Here is a 15,310-nt window from a genome sequence, read left to right as displayed (position 1 = left end):
CCTCTGGGAGGATTAAACTTATCTTAACGGATATGTCTCGATTAAATTTTGCTCCGTTCAATCCACGATTTTTACTTTTCTTTCCTTTTTTTTAAATTGTATAACTAACGCAGTCTATAGATGTACTAAACTAAATGTGGCTCGCGTAGATACTCGCTTAACGCATTATCGGTTAATTTTGCACGTTACTCATACGTTCTCTCTTTTCTCCTTCCGGAAGCTCAGGTGTTCAGGAATATCCTAGACCTATATGACTCTGTAATTCTGAATTACTGGCAGCCGTCATCGACGGTCTTCGGCGAAGAGCGTTAAGCGTTACGCGAGGAACCAAGAGATGGCTGGGAGTTGCGGCGTCGCGACGCCCGGCGCACCGGCGCGGCGCGGCGTCCGGCGCCGGCGCCGGCGGCAGTAGTTGCGTCGGCGTCGCCGTCGTCGTCGTGCGACGTCGCCCTCGTCATTGCCGGCTCGGGCACGGGGCTCGAAGACTATTGGTTGGTCCGTAGGTAGGAGGGTGTCTGGTGGCTATCCGCGACGGTAGCGGGGGCAAGGGTTGCAGTCGTGCCGGGCACGCGGGCGGGGGTAGGAGGGGTGCAACGAACCCTCTCGCCTCGGCTCGAGTCTACGGAGCACGGAGTTGTGTTCGAATCATGGCGACACCCGACCCCGTAGACCCAGCCACCCTAGAGATTAAGACCCGTAGCATAGAACAGACACTGCTCCCACTAGTGAAACAGGTAAGACGTGTTTCCGCGTGAAAATGCGGCAACCAGAGTTTTCATTCGCACCGGCGGCGCGCCGTCTCTTTCCCATCTGTCTCTTTCTGCCTGCATCCCTCTCTTTCTCTCTGTTTCTCTTCCTCTTTCCCCTCGCTCGCCCATCTCGCAGACCATCCTTCTTTCTCTCTCGTCGCCGACTCCATCTGTCTCGCGCTCATTCTCGGTCTCCGTTCTTCTCGTGCGCCCGGCACCCCCGCGTCTCGTTTTGCGCCTCTCGTATTCGCTCACTAACAGATTGAGATAATTTTTCCATCTTTGGAGTTACTCCCAAATCATTCTATCTCGCTGCTCCAATCATGCGTGTGAAAGCTATACGAGATGCTGATGCGCGCGGCGTAGGATCGAGCGAGCGAACCAGCGAACATGAGATGTTTGAGTGCGTGTATATGTGCATACGGCGCAACGCCGCGCCGCGCTGCCGGGGAGGTCGAGACGCACACAGGACAGCGCCACGCGATGAAAAACGCGAGACGCGAGACGGCGAAATGGGTGCGCGTACACTGCGATGCGAGAGAGATCGAGCAGTGAATCGAGTTGAAAAAGTGAGATCGAGAGAACAACTTAAGACGGTGACATGGGTCTCGCGAGATGCGCGCTCCGCTGACGCCATTCCGAAACTAGAAATAGCGCGATTCCCACGCTTTTGCTCCGCGTGTTCGACGTAGTTAAATTTTCGCTCATCATTTTTATCTTCGAATAAAGTTTCTCGTATTTCTCGTAACGTCGTAATCACCCCAATAGGCCCCGCGAAACTATATAAAGTGCATTCGGGACGTAAGGATACTATTTCACGAAATTTGACAACTCTGATGCTACGCGTGTGTCCAATATTTGTCATGAAACGCACGCGGCATACAGAGTAACGGATATTTCAGTGGTCCACTCTATCTTTGTCACTCTCTTCCCCTCTCTTTTACTCCATCTTCCGCTCCGTCTGTCTGTCTCGCACTTGTTTCTGCACTTCTCTTTTTCTTCCGCGTTGCTCTCTTCAGTTCTTGTGGCGCACGCTCACCTTACCTTACCGCTTGTCGACGTCGACACTGGCGTTTTCGTGGAATTACATCGAATTTACGCTGCACCCTCGTTGCATAATCACCGGCACGTGCGCGATGCACGCACGCGAGCCATACACACAGATCCGCAGTTCACGGGTCAAAGGCCTTTAAATCGCCGCTCGTGACCAAAAAAAAAATCACTCTGCTCGGTTTCCGCGCCATAATTGAGGCATTTTACGCGAAAAACATATGCAACGTGCAAAGTTAACAATTTGAAATATCTTGCTTCGTTTCTTCAAAGAAATTTAGTTGATTAAAAATTGGATTGAATTTATATATGCTTTTTACATACGAATACTTTGCGTATCGAAATATTCACGATTACTTATGCGCAAGATATAAATCGATACTTGTTTTGTACTACTTTCAGTACCTACATAGTCGAAATTGTTATTTGGTTTAAAGTTTAAATTTTCAATAAAAACAAGTATAAATGCACAATGCACCGCATGCAGTAGATTGCACACTTACATTCATAATTTATATATAAATTGTTGTACATATATGTATATATATGGATAATTGACTCAAATGTCGAAATCATCAACATTCAATGAAATAGCGTCTATTTCGCCTCGCGCACGCTATCGACAACTATTTTATTATCTCACATATATCTGATAACAATTATTCAGCAAATTATGATTAAAATAATAATATATGCGAATTATCATTAATGACAATATATGTCACTAACATGCTTAACTGAAATTAAATGTATCACCAAATATCAAATAGAAGTTTCGCAATAATCGTGATATATTCCAGAGAGAGAGAGAGAGAGAGAGAGAGAGAGAGAGAGAGAGAGAGAGAAAAAGACGAAAAGAAGCTTTATTAATTTAAAATATATAAATTTTATTTCTTGAGAAGACTTTATAATTGTGCTTGAAAGGAAAACTCGAAATATTTTCGGATATCTACTCCGATAACAAACTTATCTATGTAACAATGAGAAGTTTCCCTTTTGGAGAGCTTGAAAAACCGCAATCTATTCCGCGGTTAACTTCGTCAAATGAAACAGAGACCAATCTAATTTACGCTTTCGTTAAAACCAGCCGTGCCTAAAAAAAGGGATTACGCGGACCGATTCCTGCCTAGTGTCGCTTCCATTGAAATTGGGTGCGCGTCTCGCGCGCATGAAACAACCTGATTAGAGCTCGATCCAACTGAACAAAATCGTTATTCTCCTGGGACGAAGGAAAATAAGCGGCAGACAGGCAGGCAGGCAGGGAGGCAAGCAAGCAGATCTTAATCCGAATAAATTCTCTTTTTCTCTTTCGTTCGAGTTGTAGAGTTAATTTAACAATCGTCATTAAAGATATCGCTATTAAGAGAAAGGTTAAGAATTAAGAAACGGCGGAATAAGAGATAGTAAAAAGTCAATATAGTTTAGCAAACACATATCGATCGAATCGTCTGACGCGATAATTATCATCGATAAAACGAGAATGCGCGGTAGCAAGACTGGAGTAAAAAGAAGAACGGAAAGGAAATAGACGGAGGTTATTTCAAGAATAAAAGAGGGGTGCCGATCACAGCCCGTGGCCGACCTTCGTGTCGTGTTTATCGATATTTCTGGCGGCATGGCAGAGTATGCATACATACACACAGCGCACACGTGTATGTGTTGGTTAAACCCCTCGGGTTAGAAGGGCGTACGAGTGGCTTGGCTGGTGCATGGCACAGAGGGCGATCGTTACGAGCTGCAGCCACTTGTTAGAGCTCCGTACGTCTAGCTGCCCCCGCGCATATCTCCCCCTCGCCCTCCTTCCTTCTTCTCGTTTCTTCTTATCATCTTTCTTCTACTTTTTCGCCCTTACTGCTATTTAGCCTTCAGCCTTCGTAGGGCTTCAAGTTGCTTTCTTGGCGACTTCCGTCACGATTTCGCCTCGCGCCGGATTTTGTATTAACCGTCGCTACTGCCTTCGTGAACACCTGCGTATTTCGCATATTTCGATCGCAGCCTTCTGCATGTTGGAGATTGTTCTCGGATACATGGAGAAATAAACGATCTTTAGAGTACTTTAGTAAACGAAACTGTCACTCTATCAGAAAATGTTTAAAAATATCAAGGAAATTCAGGAGTTTAAGAACTTTTGATTAAATCTGTTGACACTGTCTTGTCAAAATGAAATTTCATACAATTCGGGTTCTATCCTTTAAACTTATGTAAATTTATATATATGTATAAAATTAAAGAAACTGTATTAAAAAATGTAGAAACAATTTTGTTTCAATTTCTTAACAATCACTCAACTATCTCAACTGATATATAATACTAAAAATTTCGTAAAGTTCTTGCATAATAAAATGTTATAATTAATAGATAAATAAAAGCGGTCTCTATCTCACAAACAAAAATTATGAATATGCATGTGTATATATCCAAACATACATGTAACAAAATGGGATATAAGGTAGTTTAGCTCGTCATTGCAACAATAACATATATTTCAAGGGAGGAACTCTTCATTATAGCCCAAAGAGAGCTAAATCATACTTCAAATATCACGCGCAACAACAGTGTGCTGAAAATATCTATGTTTTGTACGCCAGCCAGAATTACCCATTTCTATTCGTTTTATTTATATTCATTCGCATTTGTATCTCTCACAAAATTGCCATTACTCTGTTTTACTTGCTACGGATGCCTTAGCCACGTTAAATATGTACGAAGATATATCAGCCATTACCAACTGAAATGATAACAGTGAACAGAGGACAAACCATCGCCTCAGACTTCCTCGAGAATGCCATTCTTGGACATTTCAATTAACTCCGACCCCCGATCTAATCTCAAATTGACCCTTACGAGCACGTTAATGACTGTTAGCCGCAGACGCAGAAGAGGAGTGACAACTACACGAATACTATTGTATTTAACTTCTCCCTTTATTTTAGAAACTTCGTGCAAAACATCGAATTTTTCTAATTTTTTCTCTGAGCTTGATTTAGTTGAAGGCAAGACTATAAGAAATTCTTTGAAACTAATATTTCGCGACATTATACAAATTTTATTAATTACGAATTAAGTTAGATATAAGTTGTGTAAACGTATAAAATTTTAAATCATGATATTCCACAAGTATTTAGTATAAGAGTATTATAGCAAGAGACATTAGAAAGTCCTGTAGATTAGGGAAATATATTAAATTATATTCTATGTTATTCGAAGAAGATTTTAAATATGCAAGACAATTTGCAAAATATCCAACTGTGATACGCCAGCGGGAGAGTGCGACTGCTTGTGCCCCATTGTTAACGTTATAAATAACCTCTCCAGTCAAAATAGTAAAGTGGACAAGTGAACAACGTGTACTCGCGATGAAAGCAGTGACAGTTACCGACACTCAACGATTTTTTTTTCATAACTCGAATATTTCGATATAACTTTCGTGCATGATACACTTTTACCCAAATTTTTTTCTTCAGCTTCTTTTTAATATAATGAGTAAATAAATTTTCTTTCGAATTCGCGATTACTACTTGCGTCCTCTCGAGCGATATTCGCCGGGACGCAATAAACGCGTTGTGTGCGACGATGGAATTTCTTATTTGGAGACAGATCAAACACACCGAGAGCCATTCTACTAATATTGACTGTCGGCCTATCCGACGGTATCCGACCAGACATTCGATCAACGATACCTTCGAGTTATAAGGAAGTCGCTGATTCTTATGATACGTATACTATATATATATATGGAATGAGTCATCATTGATCGGCGTGCATCATTTAAGTCTTTCTTAGAGTCTTTCGCAGTGATGACCGAACGTAAAGAATTGACAAGCCGATATTAACCACGTATCAATCACTGTCAGCCATCCGATAATACCACTGGAAATTATTCAACTCTGAAAGGCTCGCGTAAAAAATCTGATTATCCGGTTATCAGTCATCTAATATTAATCACGGTATTTCGATCTTGTTTCCAACAAGTGGAACCGTATAATGATAGACCTCGTTTTGCCCTGTAAGCACCGGGCGGTGTGGAATAAATCCCGCTTCGCGTGGAAAATTAGTAACCCATGTGAAATTGTACATCCAATAGTGAATAGTAGACCTCATTTTGCATTGCAAGCACCGACAAGCGATGCGCGTGATGTAGAGTGAACTTCAAATTACAAAAGTTACAAAAGTTTGGCTTTATCTTTTTTTAAATAATACTATTTGTATGATAAAAATTACTGTATAAAGTATAAAAAAACAAGACTACTTTTCATTTTTTGTCATTTTTATTCGTACACTATAGCACTAACTTTTTTCGTTAACAGCTTTTTAGTAAATAACGAGCGACAGCTAAGAGAGAGAGAGAGAGAGAGGACAAGGTTATTAGAGGTGTCTTCCCTAAACAGGAGTTTTACCAAATTAATTAATGCTCATAGAGTACAGTAGTGTGTTTCACTACAGTTCTCCGATGGTTAAAGGTAATTGGAGGCCACGAGGCCGAGTAAAAAGAGGAGAGTTCTTCGCGAAATTACCCTATATACACGTTGACTTCAGCATTTCTTTGACGTCAAGGCGAACGTAAGATAAATACGATATTTGTTGAAAAATTGTGTGCTTGATATTTTTGTAAATTAAAATCCGGAAAAAGAGCAAGATAACCAATAAGACAAACTTCTAGAAAGAATGTAAAAGATTCACATCCTAAGTGAGTGAATAACTATACTTGACTTACGCTAACAATAAAAGAGTCACATATATTCCCTCTCAACTCTTAAATTTCTCATCAAATCTTTCTTCTAACAATTACATAAAAGAAATTATTTAGTTTTATACATTTCTTAAAAGTTTATATATATACATTACAAAATTTAAAAAAAAAGTTCACATTTATTGTTAATTTAACTACAACGAGAAATAATAGTTTTCGAAAAAGCAAATAACGCAAATAAGCATGTTCACTCCCGATCAATAGCGACATATTGCCATAGAAAACAATCCTTCGGTCAAGATACACATATGGTTGTGATCAATTTAAAAAATTTTTTAAATATGACTGCGTTTCTGCCTCGAGGGTATTGCATAAAAATGATATCGCGAAACATTCTAGGTATTAAACATAATACTTACAGAAAGAGAATCGACCCACTTGTGGCGACAAGATGAAATTAAAATTGCGGAAAATAAAGAGAGAAGTGCTGACGAAAAAAATGTGAGAATTTTCAGAGTACTGCAGCTACGTACTGCGAAAAGAGACGAAAAGAAAGGAGCAAGCAATATGTTGTACATGACAAAGAAAAAACAACGATATAACTATATACTTCGTTATTTCAATTTTAAGACATTTTCGCGCAATTCGTGCTTATTTTGTAACACAATACGGACAAGTTCATATAGGCTGTACTAAAAATAATTTATTCTAAAAGATAGAATGATAATCATTTGACTGATTGATTATGAAGGATCGATATTACGCGTCACCCGCAAAGTCATCGATAATATCACTTCCGTCGCTGCCGCCATTACTACAACCCTCCGAGATGTCATCGTTTAGTTTAGCGGTTTAGCCTATATCTAAAAGAATGAGTCAATTCACCGACCCGTGGCTTTCAGCGCGCATCAGCTGCATGCAACAAAAGCGAATCGCACTTGACGATGAACGCAACAAAGTCTCCCGCGGATGATGCACTGATCGCAAATGTCAAACAAGAAAAATGCCGGACTCGGCTCAAAGTGGGTCGTGTCGACAAAGAAAGTGAGACGAGGCGAGGCGAGGCCTCCCGCACGTTTTTCCGATAGCTTTTATCCGCGCAGTTATGTCGCAGTTGGTTTCGTCTCTGGTGCATTGTGGAAGCGCGCCATTTGCCCATTTGATATTCAGGCCTCGACGTCGCGCCGATCCAATATGATATAATATGCCAAACGTTGCGCGCCGTCCTGAGACGAGAAGAGGCCGAATAATGTCCCAGCGGTAGATCATACACGCGGAGTTATCGATATTCGCCTACGCGTGAATTAGCGCTAATAATCGCCCTTGGTAATCTCAATAACGACGACGAGCTTCTTCTCGCGGAACAACAGAGGAAGAAAATGTTGCTCACACTTTACCGGAAAATACGGGTGACGGTTTTGATTCTGGTTTTCGAGGACGTATCCTCCTTTCCTTTTGGATATCCTCGAATGTCTCCAGACGTTCTCGCAAACGTTTCAAATTTCTCCTAATTTCGAACTTAGCCCGTGATTAAAGACTGTAATGAGCGCGCGGCCGGGCGAAATTAATGTTTCTCACTGAACGGGAATGTATGTTCTAGGCACGTCTTCGACGGAAGAAACGAAATTGAGTTTCATACATAGGTATAATGGGCTCATCGATGGTAAGTCTTTAATAGGCAGTGTCGAAAGTACCTGCGGCTACCTAAATGTGATGTGTTACACTTAGAGTTATACATAGATGACTAGCGATGTGAACGACTGATTGTTCCATGTGATAATAGAGCAGAACACTAGAAAGCAACATTATTCTTCGAATTTGCAAGTGTCGACGTTGTATTGTTATCTGTTTGTTTTTCTGTAGAGGCTTCACATGGTCGGCTAAGCATGATGTTTATACAGTTTCGTCAACACGACGATGTCTATATATATTAAAGAAACAATTAGTTATTATTACAAGTGGCCAAGCGTAACTATGACAAAAACGTAATTATTTACACAACTTCGAAAATCTCCGTAATAAATATATTTTTGCTCCATCAAGCCGGATTCAGACCAAACAAACGAGCGCAAACAAACATGAATAAATAACTTGCTTCGATAAGTATAAAGTCAGTGCGTCTATATTCGCAATGTTATTTGCATCCATTAAAGCAAGGTTCATTCCATCCATTAAAGCATTATATTCATTCGTGCTTGTTCATGCTCGTTTACTTGATCTAAATGTAGCTTTAGATATACACTAGAGCTTCATTCTGATAATAATTAAAAATCTATTTAGATGTTTATCTTTTTCATCATTACTATCATTTTCATTTAAAATTTACATTAAAATCTTCATGGATTTTTGCAAACAAATATGGACACGAAATTGAACTTCCTCAATCCTTTCACAAATATATTTTCTTAAGGAATAAAATTGCAATTTTTTTTAAATTTGTTATTGCATATTATTCGAGGAAATAGCATCTCTGAGACAGTCCAATATTATTCTGAATAACTGTTCGTATGCGACAGACATAAAATGGCGCCTTCGATCGTAACTTGTTATACGAGTTATGTATTCCTTCGCACATAAAACATACCGTATTTGACATGCTTGCAGTTTGCAGTGAGTAAAAGAGTCATAAATAGGGATATATCCTGTATACTAACTTAAGTATCAACGCGAAGCTTAGAATGAGATGAATAGATTTCAGAATTTATGTGCAACTTTCTAGTTTGCCATAAAAATTCCGTAAAAATCTAATCTAATTAAAGTTAACATATAAAATAAAGAAATAATATTTTAATCATGATTACATAATGCATTTCAAATGTGCTACGCACACACACACACACACAAACACACAATATATGTATATCTATATATAAAATTTCTTTCGAAGTTTCAAAGAAACAAATATTTAAATTGTTCGTTCGTTATTTCTATATTAAAAACCAAGATAGACTTAGAGAGCGATTATTTAGAATTTTTTTTCTCAAAGTTTTTCATTCGCTAACTAATCTGTTGCGGTTACAGGTTTTTTTTATGAATCTCCGTAAAATATCTGCTGAATTTGATATGGAGATGGAAGATCCTGTAAAAATGAAACCCATTCGACGAACGAAGCAAAGTTTTCCAGATCAATGCAAGATGAAAAAGACTGACTTTATTACGAATTTAAGATAAGCAAGTTTTAGTGAATTACAGGATTTACAGATATCAGCTCTTCCAGAATAAAATTTCTACATATACATATATGTCATATCGAAAGTTTTTCTTAAAACCAACTCGTAACCTGGAATCTATCCAGTTAGGAATATTGCCAAACGGTGCCTTAATTGAAAATCATAAAAGAAATAGGAAGACTGCGTTTCTTCAGTGCACTTTTTATTCTGTCACGTGTTGCTATATCGCAATATAGTAAGATATCATAAATCATATAGCTGAATGTCGCTAACAAGAAAGTAATTTATCAAGAATCAAATTTTATAAATAATAAATTAAGAATACGCAAAGAATGAATCAATTCAGCGAATTTTCGCTAATGACTGCTCTGAAATCATAATACTGATTTAGATTCCAGACATTCAATTTACTTACAATTGTTGATAGTTTACAATGCCTTTCGTAATTTTATCATTTCTCACTAAAGAAGAAATGCACTTTCCTTTCGCTTTTATCTGTATTATTATGTGTTTTTTGCCGTCAATTAACCATAAGACTTAAAAGTGCTGGCGCTACTTTCCGAAGACTGCGAACTTTGTTCTTAAGAAGTAGCACTTTTTGCGACACGACGATAGAAAATCTTTAAATGAAACTTAGAGCAACTCGAGGGAGGAGCAAGTAAACGTGCAAGAACGCTAATTTACCGAAATTTACAGCGATCGACGTGTCACCGGAATATTTCGGTATCGATTTCGGAGATTCAAGGAGGAATCGAATAAAAACACTAAGCCTGCCACGAAATTCTTCATTCAGTTTTCACGCGATAAAATATGGTATTATGGTATTAGATAGTGCCTAGGTACTACGGGAACGTACCGTATTTGAAAGACTGTAGAAGCCATTTACGGCAGATGAGTATAAGATATGTGCTGCAACCTGCTTCGGTACAGCATCATAAATATATTTTACATTAACTATCTTACGTATCTATATCCGTGCAATCTTATTTACTCCTTCTCATCTCGATGATATCGTAAAAGGAAATCGCTTAAAATGCACATCTCGCAACGCGCCTTAATTCCAGAACATGCTCGCTGGTCCGTAGAAATTTCCGCCCTCGTGTGTATCATTTAGGATGCCTTCCTGTCGCTTTACCTTTACCCCTACGTCGTAATCTGCGGCTTTTATCCTTACACTCGAGCGTACCTCATATTTCGTACCACTGCTCTTGCGCCGCGCCACGTTGATACGTATTTCTCTCAAGAAATATATTAGGCACAGCATCCACCTCGCTTCCCCAGCGCGGCGTATGTTAAATAATAATATTGTGTTGTTATATTAGACAAAAACGCAAAAACATGTTTATAAAGTTATTTTATAAATTACTTTATAATGTATGCGCTCAGAGATGGCACTTTCAACTTCTATAGCTACTACCTATAACACGCATAACGTATTTGGCAAGTTTGTAATCGCTGCAAGTATTTGTTGCTCAACGACTCTTCAATTCAACATTGACGACGACTACTCAGAAAAGCGAGAGAATATACGTACTAGCTGAGTACCTATGTACTTCCGACTATATATATGCCATCGCATACGCAGATACTCCATCGATGCCGTGTAGAAGTACATACGTATCTTTCAATTAGCTAAAACTTTCAAATAGATATAGAGCAGTAAATGTGTCTTCCTTCTCTTATAGTTAGCTTTAAAAAAGTAATCATTGTCACGTCCAAAGATTTCTTTTTTCGCAGTATCGCTCGGTAATAACGATTTTTTAAACTATAAGGCTACCACAAATATACATATGACAATCACGTCATTCCTTTGTTCGGTCATTTCGCTACCCTAAGTTATTTTTTTTCTTGCTGTCCAATTCTTTTCCTCAACTTTTTTCAGGTCTCTCATCTCCTAGGTAATGTTTCTCATTCGTGCGAGTCGTGACAATTCGTTTCTGGTGTCTCCTTATCAGGGATTATTTTGTTATTGATAGTGCCGAGACAGCGTTTCTCACAAGCGACTTTCTCATTAACGACGAAGTACATATAAATTTGCTATTATGCCCATAAATTAAGTCTTACAGTTATTCACATTTTCCTCTTTCACTCCGATAATAATTACGCTATCGAAACTCTCACCCTTCTGTGAAACCCTAATTGTGTCACATTTTTCATTAATTCTGAAATTTAATGTATCCGATGACGATAGCTCCATTATTCGTAATCACGTTACACTACTGTATTCAGTATCAAGGTGAGGAACCTAGACAAGACATTACAGCAGGATTATCTAATTTCCAATCACGAGTGATTACAAATCAATCTTATTATAACGCTCTAGCGAAGCGCTTCACGGTCGGCGAACGTACGTGTTAAAACTGACGTGAGAATCGAAGAGCTACATTAAAGGCCAAATATGCAACATGAATATAAGCTTTCAAATTTCATCTCTCCATGAACTTTGACGCCAGAGCCACACCTCCGACATTTCGTAATTCTGGAAAGTCGTAATTATAATTTTTCCATGCGTTAATTGTATTCTATAAACACTTGATGGAAAAACTCGAATGCTTAAAACTCTACACGTTATATTTACTGATAATAATATCAGTTTCATTAAGATTATTCAACGAGTTCATATTAGATTAGCAACAATAACAATGTTCATATAGACATAAAAAATTAATAATGCTTGCGTAATAAACATTTATAAGCACATCTTATTAACAATTAGATATAAACAACTTATATATCTGCAAATCTATTGCCTCGATATTTTCTCTCTCTCTCTCTCTTTGTCCCTCTCTTCCTCTCTCACTATTCCTTGTGCGCAAATTTTTATAATAAGCCTAGAATTCATGTTGACATAAAAAATTACCATCGACATCGTCTCTCGATTCCTATCAAACTCTCATTGAGAACAAGGATCTCCCGCGCTTTTTAAGCAGTTAAAGAGGGGCAAAAAGTGAGCGTTCCCCTGGACGGTGCATCACGGAGCATGCAAAAACGCGACTCTATCGAGTCGCAAACAATGATCCCCAAGTCATTCCCGGCTGCCGTTACGCACGAGGTCAGACAGAGCGTGTCGCACCAACCCGGGGATGACTAAGGTCGAAAATAAGACGACTCGGCTCGATGTCGGGCGTAAAAATTGAGATTTCGCGGGCGAAAGTACGGGGCTGCCGACGTATTGATTCTCGGTCGGTGGAGAGAGGCAGCAGCGCGCCTGTGCCCGGCAGCCGTTCATTCGTTCACGTACACCAAGAGCGAGAGCGAGAGCAGGAGCGAGAGGGTAACAGGCGGATTCGGGGTGGGAATACTAGTGCGAGAGCGAGACCGATTCACACAGCCGCACTCGTCGTTCCCCGTGGATCCTGCCACCGAGCACCGAGTCGCTGCTTCCGAGTCCAGTCTTCCCCTAGGCACTCGGCAGGTCGGTACCTGTTTCTCGAAGCCGACACGCGCTCCGTCATACTCGCGCGCACACATACACAAGCATACATCCCTTACGTACGTCACTCGTCCTCATATATAGATACATATATGCTCCTCTCACGGTTCAACCACTCACCCTTGCGAAACGGCGTCGCGTACTCGCGTACGGACACGTGTGCCTAAGTGTGCGCACACGTATAAGTGATACGTGCACACAGATACACGCATATCCATTTTTCCTAAAATCACACATATAACACACACACACACACACACGCACAATATAACCCACACACCATCTACATATCCACACGTATACACACATGTCGCATCAGTAGTCGCGCAATCAACGATACGCGCGATACAGATAGATACGTGTTGCGGTGTACAAGTATGCACGCGAGTTAGAAGACAACGTCATAGTCAGGAAAGAGAGCCGAAAAACCGCGAATATAGGTGGTGCATACACACATCAGCGTGGCTCACATGTCGCCGCCCACACTGTGTACGCGCGCACGCGAGACACCAGCGACGAGTCGTGCACCCTTAACGAACGGTCGTCGTCATCGTTGACCGTCAATCACGCATGCCGATCCGCGTGGGAGCAGATTCCTCGCCTAGCCTAAACAATTGCCTGTAATCTTTCCGATCGAAAGGTCCTTCAATTTGTCGTAGATACATCTTTCGCGAGAAAGATCGGTCCGGCGAGTTCAATCCGAGTACACGAACGAGGATAACGATTATTGGAATACACTGGGTCCCGGAGCGCCACTTCGAGGAGTAAACTTTCGAGACTCGGAGTTTCCAACCGACGCCAAGGCGTCTTCGAGAGAAGTAACCCTATAGCGTCGAAATAGCGCGTCAACGATCGTTTTAACGAGAGGACAAAACCAGAGCCTAAGAAAAAAAAGATCGCGAGAAGGCGAGGATCAGCAACAATCCACTTTGCCGTCAACGGGTCATGCACCTCGTTGAGAAGGTGACGACGAACTTGCAAGAGCGAGCTCGGCTCGACACGGCGACCTCACTTGCTTGAAGACAAGTTCTGGACCTGTAGTAGCAGCCTAAACAACCAGTGATCTTCCTACAGATATATAGACAAATATATACATATACATATATACATACATACATATTGCACATACTTGACCGTCGTACGCGCGTCTATTTTTGTTGCCACCGTCGCGCGCCGCGCAAGAAAGCGGCTTAAGAAACGACGAAGTATAAAAGAGTTCCAAAATATCACTTGTTAAAGAGAACACGAGATCACTTGCACCAAGGAAAGAGAGAGAGAGAGAGAGAGAGAAAAGTAATATTTCTATACATATAAGAGAAGAGCATACATATCTTAACGACGTTGACGATTTATAGTATATTTTGATCATACGAAAAGCCGGAACGAAAAGTCGATGGCTAAGGAGAAGAGCAGAAAGAAGACGAAGATATAACCGAAAAAACAATCGTGACAGGCACAATAATAAACGACCTTAAAAACAGAATATAATATAATTAACGATAGATTTAAAAAAATATATAATAGTGCGATAAGACTAGAGACGGGGTCCCGGTGGATTCGTATCGTTGAAATTTTGTATGCCGGCGGTGTATTATCGACGAGGAAGCATGTACGAGGGTGGCATGGCTGGTGAACGACAGGTATGTTCCCGCAATGTAACGATCCACTGATATGCCGAGATTATCTAAAGTTTCATCATATCGGCTCCATCAAAAAAGAAATTTTTTTTAAGTTGCCGTTGTCTTATTTACATGGATTACTAGCGTACACGTTTTATTAAATGTAACATTAATGATTATCGCATATAATGCCTATGATAAATGTGTGCTCTTTATGGATGCATCAGAGTTCTTCTTATTCCACATTTCAAATATTGCATTTAACATTTCAAGTCCGCTTTATGTCTCAGCTTACGTGAACCCAGCTTACATATACCTACAAGTGTATTAAAGCGTAAGTTTATTGTATATGATGTATGTACCAATTTTCAAAACAAATTACATCACATTCCCTTAAATCCATCTAAATTATTATCTAAAATCCGTTTCAACGTATAAACCTTTTTATATACGTGAAAATAAAAAATATATACGATAAATGAGAGAGAGGCTCTTTATTATAACATTCTCAGAATAAATCAATATGATCTGATAAATATGGCATAATTCTAGAAAGAATTCGACCATTTAGAAAACTTCAGATATCTCTTCAGAATACA

General features: G+C 39.8%; 1 protein-coding gene across 4 annotated transcripts in view; it reads left to right on the top strand.

Moving 5' to 3' along the window:
* Positions 1 to 95: 95 nt before the first annotated feature.
* The window catches only part of Alpha-catr (alpha-catenin related), a 48,033-nt gene continuing 32,818 nt past the window's right edge, over positions 96 to 15,310 (top strand). The window contains exons 1-2 of one of the 4 annotated variants that reach the window (XM_071795394.1): positions 99 to 734; positions 8,090 to 8,152. In XM_071795394.1, the coding sequence (XP_071651495.1) occupies positions 8,138 to 8,152 (15 nt within the window). In that variant the 5' untranslated portion in view covers positions 99 to 734; positions 8,090 to 8,137. Of the gene's footprint in view, positions 735 to 8,089; positions 8,153 to 13,058; positions 13,075 to 13,751; positions 14,733 to 15,310 lie in introns of those variants that run through there. The other 3 variants (XM_071795393.1, XM_071795395.1, XM_071795391.1) reach the window with 3 other exon arrangements.

This window comes from Temnothorax longispinosus, chromosome 12, assembly GCF_030848805.1.
Source record: "Temnothorax longispinosus isolate EJ_2023e chromosome 12, Tlon_JGU_v1, whole genome shotgun sequence".
Taxonomy (NCBI): domain Eukaryota; kingdom Metazoa; phylum Arthropoda; class Insecta; order Hymenoptera; family Formicidae; genus Temnothorax; species Temnothorax longispinosus.
This window is presented reverse-complemented; position numbering and strand designations above follow the sequence as displayed.